The sequence below is a fragment of the Melampsora larici-populina genome (assembly GCF_000204055.1).
Source record: "Melampsora larici-populina 98AG31 unplaced genomic scaffold MELLAscaffold_81, whole genome shotgun sequence".
NCBI classification, from domain to species: domain Eukaryota; kingdom Fungi; phylum Basidiomycota; class Pucciniomycetes; order Pucciniales; family Melampsoraceae; genus Melampsora; species Melampsora laricis-populina.
The window spans coordinates 245635-272463 of NW_006768845.1; the positions used below are offsets into that span (position 1 = coordinate 245635).

Here is a 26829-nt window from a genome sequence, read left to right on the forward strand (position 1 = left end):
ATGAATATGGAGACATTGAACTTACCTTCTCCATAAGAGCATCCAACTTGTTTGAATCACATCAATGAGTGGGTTGAGGCTCATCAGCTTCAGCTAAAAGAATAGGTTCAATGTCATCTACTGCATCAGCAGCATCCCAGTCATCTTCTTTGTCTAGGTCTTGAATTGCAACAGGTTTGTCTTCCTCTTCTGCCCTTGCAACCATGTCCTGAATATTCAGTCCACAGTTGGAATTGGGATTGACTGGCAGTACAGAAACATTGGTGATTTCAGAGAGAAGGACTGTATCCTCAGGCTCCTTCTCTTCTTCCATGATTGTTGGGTTGAAGTCAGGGAAAGCACTGCACATTGCATTATTTATCTTCACTGTGCCTGCACTGAGGCTCAGCGCCGGGCTTTTTGAAATGTTGTACTTGTGCCAATCATCAGCCTAGGCCCTTTGCCATTTCCAACCACTATTCATTTTCACAGTGCAGTGTGTCTTCCCACATATGCCCTCCTTTGGGAGATCAAAACTTGTGCTTGTTGTTCACAAAAAATGCAAAAAACCACAGTTGTTGGCCCACTGCACTGAGATTAATTGTGCTGACCTTACCGGGGCTGACTGCACCAGAGGGGTCTCCAAAGTTTTGGGTGACTGTGCCCCAGCGCAGCGCAGTGGGTATGTGAACTTTGGAAAATTTTGGTACAGTGCAGTTTAGCACACTCTGTGCTGGTCTGCACTGGGGTTGGCTGTTGCTTGAGTCCATTACAACCTCTTGAGACCTACAATCAACATCTCAAGGCTCTCAAAGATGCATCTCCTAGTTATCTTGCCCCCAATCACATAGGCAAGCAGCTCAATGGTTTGTTCCGGTAAAATGGTATTTTCACCTGCAAAAAGCAGGAATAGACCTTTCATAGGCCTACTCAAAGTGGAATGCAAGTATTGGCTTGCTTTCACCAGGCTAATAAAGAGATCTGGTGTTTACAACGGGAGACTCGCCTACTCATGCGCTGGGCAACTGATTGCTTTCAAAATTGAGGAGATCTTGTTCTGCTACTTGGACTCAGAGGAAGGGAAAAGTTTGATCCAAAATTGGTCACACAAGCCCAGTTGAAGTAATTTATGGACAGCAAGATCCTCACTTCTCTCTCCCTCAAGGATCACAAGGCAGTGGTCAAGACGCTGGTTCACAAAAAGTTCATCAGCCTCTGTAAACCGTATGGGAGTTGGAACAAACCTCTCCTGGAAGAATTTCAAATGTTGTCTTCAGCTCAGCCTGGTGGCGAGTCTCTTGCTAGCAAATGGAATCACCAGATAGCACAATGGGGATACATGCAAAAATTACAAGAGACTTCAACCGTCCAAGGAGAGATTGAGGGAAAGTTGCTTGGAGCACTTAGAGCATCCCCAATGCGCCGCCGGAAACGTAACTTGGACCTTACGTTCCTGACATAAACGTAAACTTGGGTTTACGTTTTCCAAAAAAGAGCCTCCAGCGCGGGCTAAGAGTCGCACAGTTGGCCACAGGTGCGACTCTGTTTTTTTGTCCAGCTGGAATACGTAACGATCGAGCCAGTTGTTTCTGGCTGAGCCGTAAAGCTCGGAAAACATATAATCACACGTTTTGGACACCATGTGGGAAAAAAAAAACTCTCTTTGGGTGTTTCGTGTGACCTCCTCACAAGATCCAAATATCACCACTCGAAGTAATCGAGATTGTGATCCAAGTGATCGATCTGATCATGCCCGATATTCACCCAGTGTGGTTGTGTAGATTAGATGGCCATGTCTGTGCCGATAAATGATAATGAGAGAAAACCATGTATGTCCGTGCAGCAATAAAATAAATTAGCTGTGTCGCCCTACAGCTGAAGACCAAGTGCAACCTCCAATCTATTCTATCCATCGTTTGAACATACAAGTTCCTCAATATACTGTTTATATCATTCAATACCCAAGTTATCCATACATCGTACAAACCTCGGTTTATAATCCTCCTTTTACACCTCGTTTTATCAAGTTCCAATAATCCAGCAATCATGCAGAATTCTTCTTTCTCCCGTGCTAGTACTGCCATGACCAACTTGTCTATTGAAGGTGTTACCGGACAACGTGAGTATGACTTCATTATAAGAAATAAAAGGTTGTACAACCTTTGTTAAGCTTACGCATCTGTTGTTTATAGGAAGCGGCATGAGAGGTCCTTCGACTGGCGGGACTTCGATCCAAAGGTTCTCCAATGGCGCGCATCCTTATCGTGATGGCCGTCAGGACTCGCTAGAGGCTCATTCGCAGTACAGTAATGATCATCAACATCAACGTGCCATGTATCTCGATGGTCGTGAGGAATCAATTGAAGGCCATTCCCAATACCGCTACAATTTCCACCATAATCGCGAAAATTACATCAGTGGCCTTTCGCAGTCCACTTACAATTCAGGTTATGATGCCCGTCTCAATGGGAATCATTTTCGAGCGCCCTCTCCCGATGACGAATCGGCCAATAGCTCCTCTGAATTTCCTGCTAGTACTCCTGCATCCATGCCTACTTTGACTCAAGCATCATCGACTCGATCACAATCTCGACATCCTTCTCAAACAACTGCTGACGCGAGACCCACCAGTCGAGGCTCGAATTTTGATGAGCGCTCTCTGAACCAACTTTGCACCTCATGGCTTCACGTTTCACAAGATTCTGCAACCGGCAATGATCAAAAATCAGCAGTCTTCTGGAATAAGATAGCAGATGATTTCAATCTCCGGATGGATGCAAAATCCCAGCGCACTTCGAAATCCCTCAGTGCTCGATGGGCGACTCTCAACACTAGCATGTCAAAATTTGCGGCTTGTTTTTCTCAAGTTGTTACAGTCAGTTGCAGAAAGTTTGAAAAAATCGCAACCAAAACCCAGCAAGGTGGTCCGTGCAATTCGGGGAACCAGGCGGAATCTGGCAGAGACCTGTAAGCCATGTGGTGCCAAACCCCTCCAGCCCCATAGTGACCGGGTTCTCTGGACTTCTGACTCCTGTCCAAGGATACAGGCCAGAACGGAAAAAATTTTCCTCACCCGTTTACACCCAACCAACCGATCTCATCCACATCCAATCCTTGCCTTCCATTCCATTTCAGCTCTCTGGTTTCTTCCCCGTGATTTCCCTGTAAAATCAATGGGGTATCAATTCTACTCGGAGAGCATCAAGCTCTTGGCCACCCAGATGGCCATCGACGGCGTCGCCCTCGACACAATCAATGTCACACTACGAACCAAGATATCAGCCGTCTCCCTCTGGCGCTGGAAAACCCTCTACGCCGCAACCAACAGTGTGATCCACGACCCTAAAGGTTACCAGACCCGTGGCCGACCCCATGTGTTATCCGAAGAGCATCTCGCTGTCCTCTACGAAATCGTCACCGGCAACCCCTCGATCTACCTTGACGAGATCCAACAGATCCTTCTACGACTTTCAGACATTCCAATTTCTAGAGCCACAATCAGCCGGGAGTTACACCACCGCTTAGGGCTGTCGCATCTCGTCGCTCGCGGGGTTCATTCGGCGCAGTCGATTGAAGACCGCACCGCTTACATGCTGAGAGTTGGAAACATCCCACCAGAGTATTTTGTATTCATTGGTTCGTCTCTCTCTCTCCATCTTTCCAGAGTGTGACTTGGCCATTAACAAAGCTTCTCCTCGATTAGATGAGTCTGGCATCAGGGGTCGTGATACGCTTCGTTACAGGTGTTGGGCTCCCAAGGGCGGTCGCAGTGTCCGACAGCAGCGCGACAACGATACTGAGCATTGGACTATCCTTCCTGCCGTGTGCGAGCAAGGAATGATAGCAGGCGTGGTCCACGAAGGCCCGGTCGAACGAGTCCATGTGGAACTTTTCCTGGAAAGGGAGTTGGTACGTGCCATGTGTGCTTCCAGTCGACAGGATGTGACTGACTCTGATCTGATCGTCTCAACGACTCTAGCTTCCTGTCATGAACCGTTACCCTGCAGTCAACTCGGTACTGGTCCTCGACAACGCACGAATTCACCACGGAGGGATCATCGAGCAGCTTTGCCGAGATGCTGGGGTTCTTTTAGTATACTTACCAGCTTACTCGCCGGACATGAATCCCATTGAAAACTGCTTCCACAGCATGAAGGCTCAAATGAGGAGGGATAACATCTGGTTTCACGTTGAGGACTTGAGTGACTATATTTTGATGGTGGCCGCTCAAGTGATGACCCGCAAGCTGTTACAACCGTTAATTGCTTTCTGTGGATACGCTACCGCGGACTATTGGATGGCATACAACGGTCCAATTGATGTTGATGAATAGGAACTTAGATTTTCTCACTTTGTTTGAAGGATCTTCTATTGTGTGTTAGTGTTGCAGTGCAGAAGTGGCAAACTGGCCTAACCCAAACCCCATGCTTAGTAAATAACGTATTTGAACAATTACCCAATTTGTCTGAATGACAAAACTTTGTGACTTTGTGAGTTACAGTGAGAGTGAGTGAGTTTGTTAAATTGAAGTGCCGAACCCAGTGAGATTTGCTTCACCAAATCCAGGAAGATTTCACCTGTCCTGTTGGATTTTGGTGATGTGAGCTTTGAGCTCGTCTCACAGGAGAGGAGAGCTCGAAATAGCTCAGGACAGGAGCATGTTGGCCTAAGTCGGCCAAACTTCGGCCAACGTCCGCCAAACATGAAGCAAGAGAAATGCGGCAGACATTTCGAGATTTCGAAATGTCTGGGTGATTCAAAGGTTCACAAAACCTTCGGTGGCTCAGGTGACGCTCATGAGCCTGTTGAGAACGGCAGAGCCTTTCGCTCGCTCACACTGGAATGGACACTTGGTCTTCATCAAACTTGTGATTTCATCACATTGGTCATGCGGTTCATTGCTCATCACATGTTTCGTTCACTGTTCACAACCACAACTGTAACTAAGGTTAGGTACTGACCATACACAAGCTAGCTCACACACAAGATAACCAAAAACTATCAAATTGGTGACATAACACGCGAGGGTAGTGACACCAAACTAATCATCATCACTGTCAATAGTGGGGCAATCTGCCCTCCCTTTACCCTTGGCCAATCTTCGCTCTTCGTTCTCAACAGCGGCGAGATAGAAACGACGAGATTGGGTGAATAGCTCGATCGCGCTAGCCCAAGATATTCCCCAGGCTTGGACATCACGCACATTCATGACTTCAGGAAATAAGAAATAGTGAAACCCGGTCACGCCATACGCCATGAGGATGGTAGCCACCTCTTTAGATGCCTTATTGCTCAAGTCGCAGTAGGCCAAATAATCATCTAGGGTATTGCGGAACTGGACCCGTTGGAGCGTGTCGAAATTAATAGTGATGTGGGTGCCCTGCATTTCCGCATAACTGCCTGGTCTGACGTACGGGCGATCTTCGATTGGCTTGTGACGCTTAGGTTCAGGGAGCGGAGTTGACTGATGAGGCCGCTTAGGGAGGGTTATGTCTTTCCAGACAAACTCCTCATGGTCCGGTGGTGGATCGTCGATGGTGACATCCTTGGTGTTGTCGGCCTGTAGCAAAGTAAAAAAGATGTGAGATTCAATCGAGGAAATACCAGGTCGCAGACACACTTACCAACAAACGAGCCCATAAAATCATGTGGCGAAACGTTAAGTCCATCTTCTGGGACAGGTCGGCTTTATTGAAAATACGATAGCCCTTGTTGTTGTTGGTTTTCATGGAGGAGTGACGCATCTGCAAAGACTTGAGGGCTTTCGTGACCGGGTCCGCAGGTCTACATCGAGCAAGGTCGTTCGGCGTGGTATTCACGTTGTCGATCTCGTTCTGAGCGCGCAAGCGCGCTTTTTTCTTCAAAACCGCCTGCAAAGAACAGGTTGGTAACGTTAGCAAACATTACATGGATGTGATGCAGGGTTTGCGGATATAAACAGAAAGAAACACTTACATCTTCGGCTTCTTGAGCCGATTTCTGCGGGTTCTCCATAGTGACAGTGAAACCGCACTCTTTGAGAGGCGATCCCCTGACAGCCTTAAAGAAACGAGCGACATCGGCATTTGAACTTAACGGGACCTCCTTGCCCTTCGCAAACTCTTCGTGTTGCTTGACGTGGCCGGAGATGATGACCAAATTCTTGGCATCCGCAGTTTTGAGAATCGCAACATTCCCACAGTTGTCATCGTCCGAAGTATCAATCTCGCTAGCGATGCGGAAGAGGCGGCTTTTCAGGTGGGTGATACTTTCCCCGTTCGTGTCAAAGGTTTGATTGGTGGTAGGGAGAGAGATCGCGGAGTAAGCCACCTTCTTCTTAGACTTAGAAGGGCCCTTCATCAAGTCTGCTTCCTTGGGCAAGTAGAGAGTGAACGCCACAGATAGAGAGCGCATGGGATCCGCGGGTGCTTGCTCGCCAATGTCTGATGTTAAGCAATCCAAAACAATGGCCAACGTTAGCATGGAATGGCTTTGAGCACATCCAGACCGACTTACCTTGCGATTGCTTCGTGATCGCTATCACACCCATGTCCGCCTCGCTGGACAGTCCCAGTATAATCGCTTTTGGCTCTTTCGCATGGGCACCTGCTTGAGATGGTAGAAGTGAAACAGAAAAAGAGAGAAGAACATGAGGCACAAAAGGACGCTGGGAGGAACGGTATATGTTATACCTTGTGATTTCATGGGGGTATCCTCCGGTGCATCAAAGGGCTGGCTGGACGAGCGTAGGTCAATCTCGATAGGGTATGTCGGGTTGGAAACGGGTAGCTGGCGCATTACTACACCCCAGAATCCCACGGTTAGCTAGCGGGAAGGCGAAATTTCAACCAGATTACTTACCATGGGACTTTGTGGGGGTCTCTTGAATCACTTGATCGAGATCAGGCAGGCTGGAAGACACCAGGGAGTGGATATCTTTTCCGGCGTAGAGCCCATGGTGGTAGTAGTGGGACAACAAGATAGGAGATTCCATCGGACTCGGCATGGGGATCCTGATCGAGGTCCCGGTTTGCTTTTGGGCCAGTGGACTCTCAAGCGCTCGTGCACGCTGAGCCCAACTCCTGTCGTGGTTAACATGAGTCAGCTCGATTGCCAAAAACATCATAAGGGCGGATTTTGAAAGTCACGAGAAAGTTGCACTTACGGGCTAGGGGTCGAAACCATTCCACTTGGCACGGGTGAGATTTGGCGGTTCATGATGTGAAAGCGGTGGTGGATAAGAATTGTCAATCTGAACAGTGTTTGATTGAAAGTGATGCAGGCTGAAGATCGAGGACAAGGGCTTGTGGTAGCTTGTGGTGCAATGCGATCAGGCCGTGAGTCAATCGTGCATCCCAAAACGGTCAGTCCAGAAAAAAAAGGACGGTCAACTTGTGGGTGAGATGGTTGCGGAAAGGATCGTTGGCATGGAATGGTGTAATCAACAAAATGAACTGGGATTCGGTATGGGTCAGAAGCTGATGGAGGTTTTTGGCGGGATGTGGCTTCCAGACGGCTGCCAGGTTTCGTATACTTCTAGATCGCGCATGGACCACATGACCTTTCGTTTGGCTCAGATTTTTTCAAACTTTCTGCAACTGACTGTATGTTAAATGAAAGTGGAAAGACCCAAGCCGATCAGATCATGGATGCTCTCACTATGTATCAATCTGACACTAATTCGGCCTTCAAAGATATATCAAGCTACAATATTGTCAAAGACACTCCAAAATGGCAACTGAATCCTTCGTATGTGGAACATTGCGGTCATTTGAACGGCTCTTCAGAACACAGCGGATTCAATCTTGGAAGTGACCTCGAGAACTTACCTAAAATGGACCGACCTATGGGATCCAAACAGGCTAAGCGAGGTCGATCCAATCTCTCTGAGGAGTTGATCCCCCAGCTACTCGATAACCAAGCACAGATGTTACAGACTCAAAACTCTGTAGCTGAGTCTAACCGCGAGTTAGCATTGCAGGGCAAAGCGGCGCAAGAATCACTTCAAAGTATGGTGGATTACACCATTCTTACTACTAAGCTTTGCGACCTTGATGACGAAGCACGTGAAGAGCTCCAAGCCCGGCAAGCTGAGGTAATTCGGCGATCGCGCGCTCGCAGGGAACGTGAATAGACCACTCACATGTATCTCATTTATTTCATTTGTTTACTATCTCCTTCTTGATTGCTATTTCTCCTCGTACTTTCATTTACTCTCTAACTCATTTGTCACGATTTTTCTATTGTCTAGCTTCAATACTCTCATTAATCACATTAGTCGCAATTTTCAATTTGTTCATTACTCTCATTAACTCATGAATTTCATTATACATTCTTTTCGGTATCTTTAAATGACTACAACAGGCTCTGCCTGTGTGACCGCAGTTTGACTCGCCGGAGCGAATCTTCATGAGCTCTTTTGGGTATCTCTGTCTTGTTGAAATTCTAGTTCGCAGTAATTTCAACGCATCTTCCATGTTTACGGTTGCCACCTGGATTATGTGTAGTCCATTTCAGATGAATGTATAAAAGAGACTCGCTGATGAGGTCCAACGTACCTTCCTCATCAAATAGTGTTCATAAGTTGTAAATATTCCTCTTCATCTGTTATATAATCACAAATATCTGTTGAGCATTCTATATCATCAACGAATATTTGTGATTATATTTCTACTTACCTTTCACGTCACCTATAATAAATACTCAATGGCTAATTGTGTCTGCGACGATGTACGACTCTGGGGTGTTAAATCAGAAAATGAAGTAATTGGAGGTTTGTCATTCATCTTGATTCATTATGAGCTACAAGCTTTCTGACATGGTTTTACGCAGAATGTTGGGTTTGCAAGTTCCTGGTTCCTCAACTTAGCCCACGTCAAGTGCGATACTCTAATCGTCAAAATCGAATCAATCGAAATGAAAATCCCGGTTCCAATGAAAGTTGTACCTCCTCAGGTTAGTTGTATAATTTTGATTGAACGGTCAATTAATAATAACTAAATCATCTTATTACAGAGACCTGGGTTGGGGTCTTACCAAAAGCAGACATCAGTAGCCCGGGCTTCATCAGGGAACGACAACGGCTTGAAAAGTATTGGCGTGAATCAGAAAGACTCAATGCTCAGCGTAGCATCAAGGTGTCTATACAGAATAAGCGACACGATGACTTTGCTTCACTCCGAGAAGCCCTATACCAAGTGTATCAATACCGCGGACCGTTTCTGCAAAGGCCTGGTGACAAGAATAAGGCTGTTCAGTACCTGCGTCAAAATGGTTTTGGCGCGATGTTTGTGAGAATTGTTGAACATGAAGTCAAATGGAAATGGCTTCACGATCGGGTGTCTATGGCTGATAACAGCCATATCTTCAACCCAGATGTGCGCATGTGATGACTACATCTGCTCATTCACTTTCTGTTTTTTTACCTTGTCAGTTGATTACCTCGGTTGTGTTTGTCTCCCTCATGTTTTCGCTTCTCTCACTTTCTCTTCTCTCACTCGATCAATATGTACAAACTTCAATGACCGTTGATATATTACATGGAACAAATAGGTGAAAGAAATGAACTGAAATGACACGTTATAAACTATATACACACACACAATCTAAAGTAACACAAACTAGACCCTTGGTACCCCTTCTCCCTCACGACGAGTGTTCCAAATTTCTTGGATCAAGTCGTCTCGAAGTGCAAAATGCGCATCAGCCTCACGGTATGCACTCCTGCCCTGCATAAAACGTGCAGTCAAACCAATAGGCCTAGGAAGCCGAGGTGGCGGTAACAACTCTTCGCGTTCAAAATACTCTAAACCAACATCTCCCTGCGATTCAATAATCATATTATGCAATATGATACAAGTGTTCATAATGAGAGCAAGAGAAGATGGCTGCCACATCCGGGCAGCACCCTTGACAATGTGAAAGCGTGCCTGTAGAACTCCAAAGGCACGTTCCACATCCTTTCTCACCTACTCTTGGTATTTAGCAAATAACTTCAAAAAATCAACGAATAAATTAGACATCCTTATCCGGAACGAAAGAAATAAGTTGAAAACGATAAACATACACTAAGTTCTGGGGTAGAAGGAGCACTAAATGTTTTAACCAACGTAGACCAGTTCGGGTAGATGCCATCTGCCAAGTAATAACCAGTGTGATAGTCGTTACCGTTGACGACAAAGTCACAGGGAGGCGCCTCGCCTCGTGATAGTTCGGTGAAAAGACTAGAGCGCTCAAGGACGTTGATGTCATTCATAGCACCTGGCATTCCAAAGAAGGAATGCCAGATCCATAGATCTCGAGTAGCAACTGCTTCTAGCACAAGGGTTGGCTTCCCTTTTCGACCGGAGAAGTGGCCTTGAAGCGCCTTGGGGCAATTCTTCCACTGCCAGTGCATGCAGTCCAGCGATCCAAGCATACCGGGAAATCCGCGTTCGGTGTTTTCGGCGACAATACGCTGAACGTCTTGAGCATTTGGTCGACGTTGATACACAGGGCTGAATAGTCGGATTACACCATTGCAGAATCGAAGAAGACATTCGATAGCCGTCGATTCTCCGATGCGTAAGTACTCGTCGTTTTGATCGGCAGTAGTTCCGTAGGCAAGTTGACGTATAGCCGCGGTGCACTTCTGATGAGGGGAGAGTCCAGGTTTACCTGCCGTTCAATGTGATAAAATCTGTCAATCCATAGCCTTAAAAGGGTCATAATCAGATTGGATAAGGCTTACCCAAAGCATCACTACGTTGGGTAAAGTACACATCATCCTCCCCAAGCGCCGTCATGATACGAACAAACAAATTGCGGGGCATTCGGAACCGACGGCGAAATAGACCTTCACCATACACAGGATCAGGTGCGAAATAGTCCTGCATTAGCTGAGCATGACCAACTGGTGCATCTCGACGAAGGTTAGGTCCACGACCGGGGTGGGATCCACCACGAGATTGTGGTTCTTCCAATAACAGAAGGATTGGGAGAAGATCAAAGTTGACAGTTGAAAGTGAAGACACAACTTGAGAGCGTAACGAAGCTCCAACCTGGTATTGAGCTAGGAATTCAACTAATTGTTGATTCATTGTAAGGATTATGACTATGTGAATTGTTCAAGAATTAAAATAAATCTAATAAGATTGATTGAAGGTATAAAAAACAATCGAAGAGGCTGATTGAAGATAAGACAAAGGTATCGCTGAAATGTTTAAACAGGGAAGGCTGGAGACAATTGTATATACGTGTAAATTGAGATAAGAAAACGGACAAGGACAAAGGGCATTGCCTGAACAACGATTGTTTGGTTCTTATATATCCTGGTGGATGCCTGCCATCACACAGCACAAAGCTCACAAGCTCAACAAGATTATGATAACCTCGTGCATACGCCATTATTATATTACTTGGATGACCGATTGCAATTAGGGAAAAAGACGGCCGCCTACCGTGGTCTTTATGAGTGTTTTATGGATCTTTGAACTCGATCAGATGTATGGGAAGGCTAGGCTTATCAAAACCGATCTATGACATCTCAAATAGTCACGATTTGACGAATCAGTCAAGCTCAGACAGGTGTAGAACCTCAAAATAAATACAGTCAAACCGGAAAAGGTTGCCAAAAACAAAGATTTGAAAAGTCCAAGGAGGACGTGCACCACGTCAACAGGTGCTAATCTTGAGTACCGGATAGCTCTGCCGGAAAGGTGCTGGGAACAGCAACGCACCTCGACCCACCTTCTGTATGCATAAGGCTGCTAGTCTGAGAACCCGGTTGGCCTACCCGAAGGATGTTGGGATGGGTGTCGGACGATTCAAGCACCTCCTGCATGCAGAAATGTGTCGAGGAACCGGATGGAAGCCACCGTGACGAAAGAATCATCAGCATCAATGGGGTCATTTGCTCACCTCCATCTGACTTTCTTGCCCTCCACTTCAATCTTTTGAATTTTTTTTGTCGCAAAAATTTTTCTTCAACCCATATTCACTCTTCCAAATCTATCACTTCCAAATCAACCTTTATTTCACCGAAAAATGGCATCCCAAGACTCCCATTTCATCGCCCAAAAGCTGATTAATCAAGCTAAAAATGACTGCCAAGGTCCCTTTTTGGGGTGAGAATGTTTTTTTCCACACTCGTTTGGCACTATTCTGATGCTTGCTGTTGATTTATTACAGACCCATGGATAATCCTAGCAGTCACGGAATGTCTGGCCAAATGGCTTTTGGATCCATAGGCCACCGTGCTCCGCCTTTTATGACTCCTTACAGTTATAGCAGTGCTGTAAAGATGTGAGAATTTTGTATTTCCATATCTTGATTGATAAAATTGCTGATACGATGTGCTGTTCATCTTAGGGGCATGGCCCACCCTGGCGGAAACCGGATCTCCAGCCAGTTGACCGTGCCAAACTTAGGCCACCAAGCTCCGACGGCTTTGGCTCCAAATACTGCAACTGTGATTGTCAACGGGGCTAGCAACCCAAAGACCAATCATGTCGAGCTTGACGATGACAGCAGTATTTGTGTGGATGAACTCGATTGGACGCCTCCTCCTTTTGACGAACTCGATTGGACCCCTCCTTTCCAAGCCTGCTCAGTACGAGTTTTTGAAGCCACCATGCAGTCGGACATCGCTACGGCCAGCCAATCCCATGGCAAGGGAAAGGCGATACATGTTGGTTCGGTCACTTTGAATGAATCTGATGAAGCTCCCATTGAGTCTTCCATCAAAGGTAATTAAGGTAAGATTGTTTCTTGTTACCCATCCTACTTCTACATCGTAACTTACAGAACTCCTTCAAAACAGGTCCGGTGGTGGAAGTCAACATAATGGGATCTTACAACCTGAAGCTCAGTTATTTAATGTACACTGAAAAGGGTGTGAATCCCCTCAAAATCTCGAGTCAAAAGTTGAAAAACAGCATCACAAAATGGATGCCTTATCGAATCGATCCAACCACCAAGATCATCGACATCGACAACAACTCTTTCATTGCCCTGAAAGATATTCTTTTCACTGTGGCCGATACGATTGATACCGATGCTCCGGCGGGTGGTAATAGTGCAATTTTCAAATTGGCTGACGCTAGTGGAACAGTCACCATCAACATTTATATTGATCGACATGAAGTTTTCAGTAGAAGCAAGTGTCGCAAACTTGTTGATGATCAAGATGTGCAAGACTTCTTTGCAGCGGTCCAGGATTGCCCTTTGAGAGAGGCCGGCATGACAATCTCGATGGCTGACCCTGCTAAGTCTGCCAAACTTGCTGACACTGTACGTACTCTTATTTGTTTACACTTGCTTTCCCTGTATACTGAAAGCCTTTCTACTTGTAGAAAATCGCGATGGCTCAAACCCGACTCAAAGCTATGAGCGCAATGAACAATGTCACGGTCACTGCTTCTCAATTGACCGATTTGCTTCCTCTTGACCCACTACAAGTCCAACTTGAAGCTCTAATCAAGAAGTATGGCAGCCTCGACAATCACAGCCAGGAGGGTTGGCGTGTGTATAAACCACACGAAGCATCCAAATACATGCAGATGAACTATGAGCACTTACACAAATGGGCTCAAGAATTGGTAAGCTCACATCAATATCTTTTTTTCATCAATTCTTATACTGATAATGTTTGTATTCAGGCCGAATCTCGTGCTGGAGTTGACTTAGATAACCCACCTATGTATCTTGAAGGCTTCAAATGGACCGATGTCAAACGACCTCTGTCGACTGCCGCTCCACAACACTCAGCCAAAAGAATCAAAGGTTCCGACTCAAACTATTCCCATATGGGCACCCCGGGTGGATACTCTGAGTGCCAGGGTTATCACATTGAGGTCAATCGAGAGGAGCTTGAAGAGTTGAAGAAGTATTGTACATTGGAGGAATTTCTGCTTGACACGGGGATAGCCCCTTTCCTCGTTGACGATCTTTCTGAGCGGTTGGCCAATCACCACATTGATAGTTTTGAACAATTCCTATTCCCAGATTTAATGAACATCCGCAACGTACTGGCTTTAGGAATTTCTTGGGGAATCGCAATGAAGCTCTTTTCTCAAAGCCAATTATTTTATCAACAAATGAAAAAGGAACTGGCCACCTGCAATCGAATCTTTGCTCGCGAGGGCCCCTATAACTTTAAGTCCTCCACCACCACCCCCCATAGCGGGCCAAGCAACTCGACCCCGCGTGCGCGTCAAGCTGGACCAAGTTGTGTTCCTGACACAGCTCCTAAGGCTGGAACTAGTCGTTCCTCTGGTCTTTAACCGATTTCACGAATTGTTTAACGAGGTCTTTCAACAAGATCCACTTTTACATTCAAACTGCCTTTGCTTTATCACATTTTGTGTGTGATTATGTTGTTTTTTCTTTTATCCAAGTTGTGTGCGATCTTCTGTGAGCCGTTCTTGATCTCTACGATTTCTATCGTTGTATAGGCAATATACGTCTTGAAATATACACGTATTTGATTTTGCCAACAAAACCAAAAAGATGCTCTAAATGACTCGATCATTCCTGCGAGAACACCCTACTGAGGTTCATCCGAACCTTATGAATTCATGATCATTTTAGACATCACAGGACTTCTCTCACTAAGTGTCTAATCAGAGGTTAGACATTGGATCACATCGAAGTGATCCACATCTTAATCACTTCCACAGTTGAGAACACTTTGGAATGTCCTTATGAAGGATAGAGACACATAGCGAACCAATCTCTTTGATCGATCAAGTCAGATCAAAGAGATTGGTTCGCTATCATCGATACTTTTTCAAAGATCAAATCTGACTTGATCTCTACACTCGATCATTTTTCAATGACCACCAGTACTTGGGTGTAACTTAGCCTATGTATTCATTGCTTAAAAGAAAACATAGATCAAACAGGAAGTATAGTCTTAAATGATTGAGCCAATTCAGTTCAGGATAAAACAATAAATAATTGAATAACAACATCTTCTTGATTTTGAGTGAACCGTTGAAAAAAGAGAAAAAACGATTGAAACATTGGTTTAACCAGGCCGATTTAATTTTGAGCGGACCAGAAAACATAGGGTACACAAAGGCTTAGACACATTTTAATCATCAAACCTTTCATTGTACTGCTCCCAATAGTAATCAGTGGTGTAACCACTGTTCACCATCAAAGGTTGCATCAGCGTCCTAGTCATCACCCGACCCGCCAACCGAATCAGATAAGTGGCTTTATTGTCAATTAAGTGCCACACCTTCTCCCTTTGAAGTCTTCGTTTCATGGCCGCAAAAGTCTTCTCAATCGGGTTGAGATCGGGAGAATATGCAGGTAGATAAACTAAAAGGATTCCTTTTTCACGACATATTTGTTCTATATCGCCGCCATGGTGAATCTTAGCATTGTCGAGTACCAGAACCGAGTTCGGAGCTGGGTACGCGTTCATTACAGGTAGCTTTCAAGAATAGAGAAAAGGCAGATGAGATCAGTACGATCCAAAATGAGATAAAGGCAGAAAGAACCCACCAAATGACGCTTGAGAAACATCTCAACGTGGATACGTTCGACCAAGCCCTTGACAACAACACCAGCTATCATACCTTGCTCGCCAACAGCCGGTAAGATGGTCCAGTGATCCCCATCGCCGTAGCACTTGGTTTGGACAGTCCTGGTGCCTCTGGGAGCCCACGAGCGTGGACGCATGGCATCTCGCCCCACCACGCCAGACTCATCTAAAAAAATAAATCACACTTGATAAGCCTCCAATTCGCGAGATCGATGTGTATCTGAAGAAAACACTCACCTATGAAAACAAAACATTCAGGTGGTATTCCAGCCACAGTCCTGATGTAATGGGCACGATCACGAATGGATTGTTTGTGATGGACACCCCTGGTGACCAGCAAAGACAGGCCGAGTCGTTCGTGTAGTTCATCACCAATTGTAGTTTTGGAAACCTTGACACCAGTAACTAATTCCAACTGAGCTTGAACCTCATCCAGATACATATCCGGGTTGCTGAGGACAATGTCTCGTAATACAATAAGTTGTTCATCGGATAAGAGGTGTGGTCGGCCACGGATTTCGTAGTCAGCTGGGTCTCGAACAACGTTGTTGGTGGTCTCGTATAGCTCTTTCCACCGGTCAATGGACCGGGGTGAGATGGAGTGATGAAGGGATTGATTAATATCGGCTAAGGAATGGTTCGCAAGGGCCATTTTGGTGGCGACGAGCTTGAGGTCGGCGGAGTACTTGCGAAAACCCATTGAATGATTATGGAAAAAAGGATGGATCAACGAGAAACAAAATTGATGGGTTGAGGGAAAGAAGGTCCACTTCAGGCGAGCGATGGACCCTGTTGATTCTGATGATGTGTATGCTTCCAATAGGTAAGGGTGTGGTTCGTGTGGGATGACACCAACCTTCAAAGTTCCTTGGAAAATTTATGCATGCAGTCGAGGTGAGTAGCCGTTCTTAGCTTCTTCCCGGTAGGGTGACCCGGTACTCAAGATTAGCACCTGTTGACGTGGTGCACGTCCTCCTTGGACTTTTAAAATCTTTGTTTTTGGCAACCTTTTCCGGTTTGACTGTATGCAGCTCGCGCGTTGCTTGTGCTGTAGCTGGAACTGAGATACAGGTGTCCAAGTGTCAATTGTACACACCTGTACTCAGTTTCCGGATCCCGGCGCATTGGGGATGCTCTTAAGTTTGATGGAAACCCGATCAACATCTATGTCATTGAGCCTAGTTGAGCGAAAAATCCGAGAATCTACGTTGCGACTCTCAAATCCTTCTCGATATCAAACGTTTTTATCTCAGATCTCCTCCCTGCACTGAGCCTGTTAAAACTACAACCAACTACCTCCTCAAGATTTTACCTCAAGATGCCATCCGCTAGTCGCAAAGCTCAGCTTGGCCTTGGGCGCGAGATCGTCTCGAAATGTCACGCGGACACCCAACCAGCAAACCAACATCTTGACTTCATTCAGAGGCGTCTCGAAGAACTTGACTCAGAAGGTTTTATTTGGTCAAAGGATTCAATGCTTAGTATCTTTCTTCAACTCGGGCTATCGGAAACCCCACCAAGCTTTTTCTCATCAGTCAATAATATAATCGAATCTCGGGTTTGTCAAGGACTTGAAGTCTCCTCTGATGAAGTTAAAGACATGATACAAAGTGAAGAGTTGCTACATACAGCTCGTCCTCTGGGCCTCATGGACTTACCTACTGAAGTCTTTGACAAGATACTCGAGACACTTGATTGCATAGCTACCCTTGAAGCTCGGGATATTCACGCAGAAAGGTCCAAAGGAATGGTGTCAATCACAGGTCCAGGTGAACAGGAGCCATACAGGACCTACTTGCACCGAAACCCGCCAATATTGAATACTATTCAAACCTTTTCACTTACTTCTCGTAAGATACATCATCTATGTCGACCGTGGTTGTGGCGAGTGAGTCTTCTTCAAATCAACTCGCCATTGAAGCAACGATCTCTAATCAAATTTGAACACTTGTCCCGAATTTCAGAAACTTCGGTTTCCTACTTCTCTTCCAGCGCCAATGGATCTATGGACTGAAGATATTCTCCTTAGACAAGGCTCCTACGTCCAATCTTTATCCATCACACTATCCCCAAACTGCAGTAAACCTCTGGATGAAACTGTACAGCATGATTCCTTCTACGATAATCTTATTCCAGGTGACTACAAAGTAGAAGACGTATCTCCAAAGAATGTAAGGGAATTGATAAATAGATGCCCCAACCTGTCTACACTGGATATCAAATATGATTACCACGAAGCCCCCGAGGACGCGGGTGGAACTGAAACTTTTCTATTAGGCCTAATACCACTACTATCAAGTCTCAAACAACTTCGCCATTTGGCCGTACAAGGTCGATATAAGCAGAAAAACATGAATGCTTTCCCAACAGATGTCGTCGCTAGTCTACCTTTGCTAGAATCGTTTGACTTTGCTGGACTTGCAGCATATGCAGGTCAACCAAAACTTGGTGATGGTTCTTTTGGGCTCAACCTATCAAAACTGAAATTTTTATCCCGACTACATTTATGGTTCATTGATGATATAGATGCAAATTGGTGTCTCTACAGTTGGCCAAGGACAATTACTGAGCTCACAATTCACCAATGTGACAATTTATTGCCGAGTTCAGCAAATCAGATAATTCATCACATTGCACCTTACTTAACGAAGCTCAGGCTTGAATTTGGCAACAAGCAAGGTGATGACAGCTGGGAAACAGATCCCAGCTGGAGTCCTCAAAGTTGTTTTTCTCTTCCATTTTTAATCGACTTGGCGCTTACAACCCGGAATGCGGACTTACTTTATGGATTTCAAGACTGTAAATCTCTAAGTTGTCTTGAATGGAATTACAGGACATCAACACAATTCCGGACTCTGGAAACGATTGTGTCCAAAAATACTTGGCCTCAGCTACGGAAACTGGTTGTAATACCTTATCGTAGTTTTATCTTACCCAGTAATTTAGATCCGCGATATCAAGAAATAAGGTATCAAGTAATTTCGTTGCAAAAATATTGCAAAGTAGCCAATATGACAGTGACCACAGAGCTACCTTACTTGTTTAGCTTCTAGGAAGATAGTTTAAATGTTGTGAGTGAATTCAGTCTTTTTCAAAAAAAAGACTTGACCTTGCCTGATTGAAAATGTATCATATTTGTTCAGGCTGCATCTTGGCCTCCTTTTGCTGCTTTCTTGAGTACCATCAAGACTTATTCAATGAATACGCGCCAGATAAACCTTCACCACCATGATTCCTTATGTATCTCCTAGATACATTGTCTTGTACTATTCACGAAGCTCTGGCACTTTAAACTTTATTCTTTTCAATCTGTAATTACCACAACCTTGATTTGAGAGGGTAAACAACCTATGAAATGTTGCTACCTCAGCCTGTATCTCATTGTTTTCCTGTTTCCTTCTAATGCATCAAACTATATTTCTTGTTGGTGTAACCTCAAGCCAAACTTCAATTGAGCTTTTGAGGTTGATCATGTTTGACCTGAGACTCTGTATCAAAAGAGAACAGAGCCAAATTGGCATCATCAGTCTTCCAGATTTCTGAAAAAGAATGAGTCATTGATTTGAATTGTGCAATGTGATCTGTTGGGAATTCAAGGTGGGTTTTGCTGCACATCCCTCTTGAGATTGGTTGAATCATGTGAATCATATTGATTTTTTTGTATCTCTGCATCAATAATTCAAATTTCTTGCTTCATATGGAAACACCTTTTCTTAATTGATGATATTTCAACTCTTCAACTTTTATCTATTTTTTCATCCCCTCAAATCAGCTATTTACTAAGCATTCACAACATATGTCCAGAAGAATTTTTGCACACAAAATCATCTGCTGACTACTTCAATTGTTTTGTCTCCCCTCTGACAACAATTATATCAGATTTCTATGCTAGCTTCAAGACAGATTTCTTTCCCAGGTCTTGTACTGTGTGATGTCTTGACTCAAACTTCCCTTACCCAAGAGCCTGTGACATTATCAGGGCTAATGTCTTAATAGACTCACCACTTGGTGATCCCAGGAATCAGATCCAATAATTAACATGGATTAGTCCAGGAAGTTTGATTTGAATGATTTGTTGGTTTAAATAATTATGAACATCTTAATAATTGTCTAGTTGGATTTGATTTCATTATAATTTGAATTTTATTTGAATATTCAATCAATACTTTAGATCCTTCATTTAATTTTGATGGTACGCTTATGATTTCTCCTAATGCTGGACTCATTTCAATTGTACCTAAAGCAAATGATTTCCTTCAAATAGATAGAAGGAAATTTTAGATGATTTCACTTTAGATCTTCAGGTTCTTCAAATCAAATCAAAACTTACAATTTTTGATCTTGATCATGATCTAAAGTTGACAAAAACAAAATCAAGAAAAAATGAAACAGATTGAGATTAATTATCTTTATTCAAAGTTAAAGTACAGGTAGAGTTTGATAAAGGATTATTGATATTATCAGTCTGAGGTGAATTAAATTTAAGTTCAGCAAATGATTGCCTTAAAGTTGAAATCAAATTAGACCAATATTTTGTAAATTCTTCTTGAGTTGATTGATTTGATTGAATTACACAAGAACCTATGATGAAGATTGGTTTGTTTGTTTTATCTTGAATTGATGAACTTGATAACTTATGTGGAGTGATTGGTGAGAATGCTGAGATTAGTAAAATAGGTGGTAATTTCTTTTGCATGATTGCTGATGATCTTTGGCCAAAGTTCCCTTGGAGACTCACTACCAGCATCCATCTCCACTTCACTTTATGATTATCAAGATGAGATGATAAGAATCTTGATTTGATGAAAAGTACAAGGGCAAAACTACAAAAGGAGGAAGACAGAAAGTATGAGATCTTCATCATCATCCCCTTAGCCATTCTATTATTTATGCATGAAGACTTTGTCAAAGGGTCATTGATTTTTTTTTATCTGAGCTGTTGTCTCATCAAAATGTTTGAATAACTGAGTCACTGATACAATGTTGCTACTTCAAATACAGAACATGGGCTTGCAGAGGATTGCCATGGGATTTGACTGCGGGTCATATAGCAGATTGATTTCCTAATAATATTTATATCAAACACTTCATGTATTAATTATACCCTATCTCAGACTCCGGTTTTGGTTCAAAGTTATCATGTTCTATTCTGTGCATGGGCCCTTTTATGAGTAGTTGATCATAATACCAGTTTGACAATCTTATTTGATGGGAAATCAAAAGGGGATACAAGTTTCATGTCTCTTGAAGGTTTCAGAGAATCTTAAGGTTCACTATGATCCCCTTGAAATCTTATATCCTTTGATGCTGGAAAGTCTGAGCAATAAAATGAATGAACACCCTTCCAAAACATTACTAGATATCTCAGAGCCAGGCTCTCCCAAATAGACATTGAAAAAGGTTTTGTTATACCAGGAATTCACTCCTTCAAACCCTTTGCTTCCTGAATACATATCTAATTGGAAACTAGGTCCATTGTATGAAATTCTCAAAGTTCAGTCTCAGATCTTGTGGTATCAAATAATATCTAGGCCTCTTCAGAAACCACAATTCCTTCAAAAACCTCAAATCACAAAATGTACTTCAATAACATCAGAAATAGAGGCACCAGTGGCGTAGGAATCAAATATTCACTTACAATTTTTATCTTCTCAACAGTCAAAATGATTTGGTCACTGGAGCCACCAGTGCAGAGGGGTCCAATTCAAGAACTCAACAGCATCAATCAATTGGAAACATCATTCTCTCCTCTGGCAAATGATCATAAAACAATTGCTTCAAGTTCATTTCTCAATCCAGAGGGTTGGAAGCAAATAAACCATCTGCATTCTGGAATTAGTGAAATTGATCAACTTTCAAGGGACACATTACCTGAAAGTAACAAGATGGGGAGCATTGTAGGAAACATTGGATCACAGGAAACAAGGTCCCTTGGTCTACCTGATCATTTTGATAGTATGTCTTGGTCACAACTTTTGCAAGAATCAGTCATTAACATTGATTCAAGGGGAAAATCAATCTTTGAGCATAGCCATGGCCTCATCCCCCCCACAGGTAGCTTCACTGAAGGCTATACTCAAAATCTCAAGGATGAAAACATGAGCCATGTGCCAATTAAAATCCCACATCAAATATATATGAACAGATTAGAAGAAGGCCATATTAGTAGTGATAGCCCAAATCATATTATGGAATGTTTGGCCAATCACAATCAGCTAAGCTCAGAAACAAGATTTACCAATAGTGTGCCAGAAAGTTCATATCAAAACATAGTACTGAGGAATGAATTGGACACTGGACCACCTGGGTGCTATGGAGATTGTGGATATCAAACCAATGAATATAAAGAGATGTGTCATTCTCCCGTTTGGATCCCAAATCAAGATAAAAGACCCTTTAGATACATAGCAGATGAAAACCATGCCAGTGGTGTTACAATCAATTCTTGTACAAGTGAATTGATCAATACTTATAACCTATTTTCACATGATAAAATACCTCTTGATGGGAAAATACACTATGATCAGCAAGTAGGAACAAAACACAAAGCAGATACTATCCTTGAGAATCTGGGACAGTATGTAGATCACATCAATTTACCTACTTCATTTCAGATTCAGGGGTTACACAACAGAGAAACACACAATGATATAACACATTACAAAAAAAGCCCCAACCATCTTTCAGGGTCATTTAACCAGTGTACCTACCAAGCATACCATTCTGATTTTCCTCATACCAATCCACAAAGACATGAGAGGGTTATTGCAGGTTTTGGATCTGAAATGCCCAATGTAACACCAAACTACTCATTATCTTCTCCATCACATCACCTACCAACACTTGTGGCCAGCACCAGTAGTCCTTCAGAATGTGAACATGGTCAATTTGGAAAGGCAATGTCCAATCCATTCTGTGAAAATTTCAATTTGCCTCCTAACTGGCCTCAAGTAGAAGAGAATCAAATCAGCAGAAATCCACTTGGAAAAGAGGGTGCATTTCCAATTGAAAAGCAACCGCATGGGCCAGATTACAATGTTGTAGATAAAAATCTTGAGCAACAGGACCCTATGTCTCCCACAACATCCCAAAACTACCCATTTTTGAAAAGAAAGGCATCACAAGTTTTCACATCAAGTCTTAATGAGGCAAAGAAAAATCCCAGGAAAGACCAAGATTATGACAAGAGTAAGAGTTTGGAATTCATAATCATGCGCCTTCTTGAGCAGAATCACAGTAGATCAATGAGAAGTGAAGGAGTGACTCGCAGGGATATAGTTCAAACAATTCAACATGTTGGAATTCAAAAACTCCAGTTGTATCAGAAATTAGATCTCCAGCACCAAAAATGGTTCAACGGATGGAAAAGAAAACTTTTAGATTTGATCTTTCCCTCAAGCTATCCAAGAGATACAAGTTCTGTAAATGAAACAGGTTGGACAAGTTTAATTCATAAGGTGGAATTTGGAGTTGTGATGGGATTCCTTGGAGTTTTGAATTTTATTGAGTCCCATATAACTGAGAAGCCGGTGATGTTAAAAGTATTTGAGGATGGTTTGAAATTTATTGAACAATATCTGGACAAGGTATATTTATTGGCCACTCAGAATTTAGCAAGATTGACAAGCAAATTTGTCCCACTCATTAACATCTCCTCTGACCCTTTGGAAGTCATTCTTTCCCTACTTGCATTTACACATAGAAGAGATTTAAGATTTGAAGTTTATCACAATATCTGGTCAAATTGGAAGAATGAAAAGTACCCTTCTGTTCAAGATGTTTCATTTCTGGAGTTCACAAAGCTCATATGTGGAATCACTTTGCCACATGTCAAATTACATGATAAAACAGCTTGTAATTCAAAAGTGGATCAATCTCGCTTGCAGGTTCCACAAAGTTCACAGGATTATTCATATAGAAAAAGAATTGTGGAAAAAGGAAAACAATGTATGATTAACTTTGAAAGTATTTTTCATAACAAGGATTCATATTTTCAAATGCTGAAAGATGACATGTTGGATAAATTCAACCGTGAGCAAGACAATCTGAGTGATTATGAATCAATGCATCACAAGAAACTTGTGATCAATGCAATGAAGGTTGTGAAGCTAAGTGTAGTGGATGGGTTCTTTGGAATAATCAAATGCCTACATGAAAAACATGACTCACATTGGAATCTTGAGATCATTCTGAGGACTGGTTGGGAGTTTTTTCAACATCATTTCTCTTTGTGGAAGACAATCAATCTAGACAATCTATTCAACAAAAAAGGCCTGTCCAATGTAAAGACACAGCAAAAACTGAACAAAGAGTTGAGATTCTCTGCTGAATCATTCTATTCTGTGATGAGGTCAAGCTACACACAGAAAATTTCTGTAAGATTTGTTCTTCAATTGCTAAGAGATTGGGCACATTCACTACCTATGGATCAGAAGGATTTCAAAGGGTTCCAGATGCTGTTGAAATCTCATGATAAGACTTCTTTTACAATGTGGTTTTGATGGGAGTTCACCTTCACATTTTGCATTTCAAGAGGGAATTTTGCAACTTGCTCTTGTAACAAAAATACAACAGGAGGTAACAATCCAAACCATTTGTATGAGGTCACAAGGGCACAGGTCTGGTATACATCTGTCATTTTCTTTTTTCTACATATAATTTTCCTTCATCACAGATCTTTGGAATTATCAATGCTATAAATGTAAATAGTGTGTCAAAGTGTTGCTAAAACAATGGGGCTCTTAGGGTGAGACCAATGGTAAAATGGTCAATGCCCTTGATCACTGGTCAACTCCAGTGAGAAATCTAGCAAATCCCAGTGAAATTAGGTTCCATGTGCTATAAAATCCTAGAGGCAATTATAGACTGAGGCCTGTTACATTGCTCTCAGCAAGTCTTTCAGTTGTTCCTGGGATCCTGTGCCCTCAATTCATGTTTGACCACTTGAGATTGCAGGTATACAACTTGATCTTAGACCCATAAGACCTTGAGTGTGGCTTGGAGGAGCCTAAGTAATAGCAGGGAGGATTTGTCAAGCTGGGTCCACTTACCTTCAAGGTTGTCACCTTTTTAACCTGATTGAGGCATGATCAGACTCTAATGGTAGGGGCTCCTTGGCCTCAGGACAAGGGAGTGGTTTTAAAATGAACTCTTGAGAAACTTTGTACAGAAAAGAGGTAGAACAGAAGTGCACCTTCAAAGGAGCTCCAGGGAGTTAGTGGAAGTGAGGACAAAGGATGGATGAAGGAAGAGAGGGGAGAGATGATATATTTCATGAAATTCTAAAAGCTAGAAGATCACAATGATAGTAGTGATGAATTTGTAAAGAGAAACTTTACAATCAAATAACAGAGAACCACATCATTACCTGATTTTGGATTAATATTATTAAATATATATATATATATATAAACTTGATATTTCTCTTTTGTTCTGTTTTGTTGGTCATAGTTTTAATATAGTCACTGTGTTTATTCATCTTGATTTCTTTCTTAATTCAAGTTAAAAGTTCAATCCTGATTGACTTTACTTTACTTTACTTATTTCTCCCATGAAAATATATACTCAAAAACAAGTTATAACCCCCCCAAAAAACCAAACAGTTTCTCCCCTTCTTACTTATTCTTTTTCATTAAGACCAATGAACCAAAGAAGTAAAAACAAAAAGCCGGTTCAATAAAAGAAACCAAAAATTTACAAATCAAAGAAACATCTTCAAGTTATGAAAAAAAGCACAAGAAAAAAGACCTCATAATACCAACATTTTAATAACCTTCAATTCCAATTTCAAGAAAAAAACTTATTTTATGAAAAGGGGTTTGATTGGATAGACAAATCAAGTTGGTATGATTGGATCAAATTAAACCTTTAGCTACAGTTAATTCAGCGTTCATTATACTACTTGTAGCCGCTCCAATACTAACATTGTTAGTTAAAATAATAAATTTAATATCTAAAACTTCACACTATTTCCACCAAAAAAAAGCCCAAACAAAATAAGAAAACCTCTTCAGTCAACCAAACCCACAAACCGCGTAAAGACACCTAAAAAGAAGCAAGAAATCTTACTTTTCTAATTCGACCGATATTAATTCCAGATCCGTTTTGAAAATACCTATCAAGTCTAGGTTGAGGACGATCGATTTGATGATGAACAAAGATTGGAAACTGAGGAGCCGAAAAACACTGAAGTGAATTAGCATCAGTTCGATAAGATTTAAGGACCTGTTGAATTTCATCAATCGAAGGGATCGGTTTATTCTTAAATGAAACTGATACATCTGAAAGATGACCATCCAAGACCGGCACTCTTGTAGTCGTCACACTAATATCGATCCGATTAGTTTTCGTATGATTACAAGAAGTTTGAAGTTCATTTGATCTTAGAATGATTTCAGTTTGATCAGTTGATAAGTTTCCTAAGATCTTTTGGGTTTCCCATTGGATCTTTTCTTCTTCTCCTTCAATATAAGGTATCACATTATCAAGTATATCTAAAGAAGATACACCAGGATATCCTCCACCTGAAATAGCTTGAAAAGTCGTCATTCTGACTTTCTCAATCGGTCCAAATGATGATTCTAAGGCTTTTAAAACAACCACTAATCCTGTGGTAGAACAATTCGCATTGGTCACTATGAATCCTTTGGTGATCGGATAGCTTGGTGAAGTGAGTTGTGATCTTTGGTATGGGATTTGGTGTAGATGGTCTGGATTCACTAAAGGAACAACTAAGGGACACAACCCATCTCTTCTAAAACTTTTCGAATTCGAAAACACTGGAAAATCTTTCAATCTAAACTTTGTTTCTAAAGTTTCAATCAAAACAAATCCCAAATCAGTTGAAGAACAAATCGGATTTGAGAGATTTACTGACCGATTTCTTCTGATACATCAGAATCTAATCCACTAAAGATAATCTCACATCCATCAAACTCCTTTGGATCACATTCAGAAACCACTAAATCTTGAAAGTCTTGAGGAATAGGTACAGTTTGTTTCCATTTAACGATTGATTGATATGTTTGATTGGATGATCTTTTGGATGCTCCGATTTTGATTAATTTAAAGTTGGGATGATTTGATAATAAGATTAAAAACCTTTGTCCTACTGTACCTATTAAGATGTTCCGGAGTGATTAGTTTTTGTTCATGGTTCATGGTGATGAATGTGATGATTTACCTGTTGCTCCCAGTACACCTACGTTGATAATTCGTTTTGAATCGGTGGTCATTTTGTTATTTTTGATAAATTGATAAAATGGATGTTGAGTTAATTTCCTGAAACTAAGAAAATGTTGCAAACCAACCGAAACGGAAAGGAAAGTGTAAAATGTGTA

General features: G+C 42.3%; 7 protein-coding genes across 7 annotated transcripts; 5 read left to right on the forward strand and 2 right to left on the reverse strand.

The window, feature by feature from the left end:
* Positions 1 to 4837: 4837 nt before the first annotated feature.
* On the reverse strand, positions 4838 to 7438 carry MELLADRAFT_76032 (uncharacterized protein; the record flags this gene model as incomplete). Its single annotated transcript, XM_007417942.1, has 7 exons — positions 4838 to 5539; positions 5604 to 5849; positions 5935 to 6401; positions 6475 to 6567; positions 6651 to 6758; positions 6820 to 7040; positions 7124 to 7438. 7 exons carry the CDS (start codon positions 7174 to 7176, stop codon positions 5021 to 5023), a joined length of 1707 nt encoding a protein of 568 aa, XP_007418004.1.
* A 354-nt stretch (positions 7439 to 7792) lies between these two features.
* On the forward strand, positions 7793 to 8092 carry MELLADRAFT_95466 (uncharacterized protein; the record flags this gene model as incomplete). The annotated part of the gene is made up of 1 exon (XM_007417956.1): positions 7793 to 8092. One exon carries the CDS (start codon positions 7793 to 7795, stop codon positions 8090 to 8092), a length of 300 nt encoding a protein of 99 aa, XP_007418018.1.
* An 81-nt stretch (positions 8093 to 8173) lies between these two features.
* Positions 8174 to 9560, forward strand: MELLADRAFT_73539 (uncharacterized protein; the record flags this gene model as incomplete). Its single annotated transcript, XM_007417938.1, has 3 exons — positions 8174 to 8731; positions 8791 to 8913; positions 8974 to 9560. 3 exons carry the CDS (start codon positions 8665 to 8667, stop codon positions 9345 to 9347), a joined length of 564 nt encoding a protein of 187 aa, XP_007418000.1.
* A 2570-nt stretch (positions 9561 to 12130) lies between these two features.
* On the forward strand, positions 12131 to 14219 carry MELLADRAFT_69115 (uncharacterized protein; the record flags this gene model as incomplete). Its single annotated transcript, XM_007417930.1, has 5 exons — positions 12131 to 12240; positions 12307 to 12683; positions 12758 to 13227; positions 13290 to 13535; positions 13596 to 14219. 5 exons carry the CDS (start codon positions 12131 to 12133, stop codon positions 14217 to 14219), a joined length of 1827 nt encoding a protein of 608 aa, XP_007417992.1.
* Positions 14220 to 16808: 2589 nt separating this feature from the next.
* MELLADRAFT_113310 (uncharacterized protein) lies at positions 16809 to 18543 on the forward strand (the record flags this gene model as incomplete). The annotated part of the gene is made up of 2 exons (XM_007417964.1): positions 16809 to 17378; positions 17455 to 18543. 2 exons carry the CDS (start codon positions 16809 to 16811, stop codon positions 18541 to 18543), a joined length of 1659 nt encoding a protein of 552 aa, XP_007418026.1.
* Positions 18544 to 21153: 2610 nt separating this feature from the next.
* On the forward strand, positions 21154 to 23991 carry MELLADRAFT_69117 (uncharacterized protein; the record flags this gene model as incomplete). The annotated part of the gene is made up of 1 exon (XM_007417931.1): positions 21154 to 23991. One exon carries the CDS (start codon positions 21154 to 21156, stop codon positions 23989 to 23991), a length of 2838 nt encoding a protein of 945 aa, XP_007417993.1.
* Positions 23992 to 25095: 1104 nt separating this feature from the next.
* On the reverse strand, positions 25096 to 26754 carry MELLADRAFT_50909 (uncharacterized protein; the record flags this gene model as incomplete). Its single annotated transcript, XM_007417917.1, has 4 exons — positions 25096 to 25455; positions 25559 to 26298; positions 26367 to 26606; positions 26673 to 26754. 4 exons carry the CDS (start codon positions 26722 to 26724, stop codon positions 25345 to 25347), a joined length of 1143 nt encoding a protein of 380 aa, XP_007417979.1.
* Between the last annotated feature and the right edge of the window lie 75 nt (positions 26755 to 26829).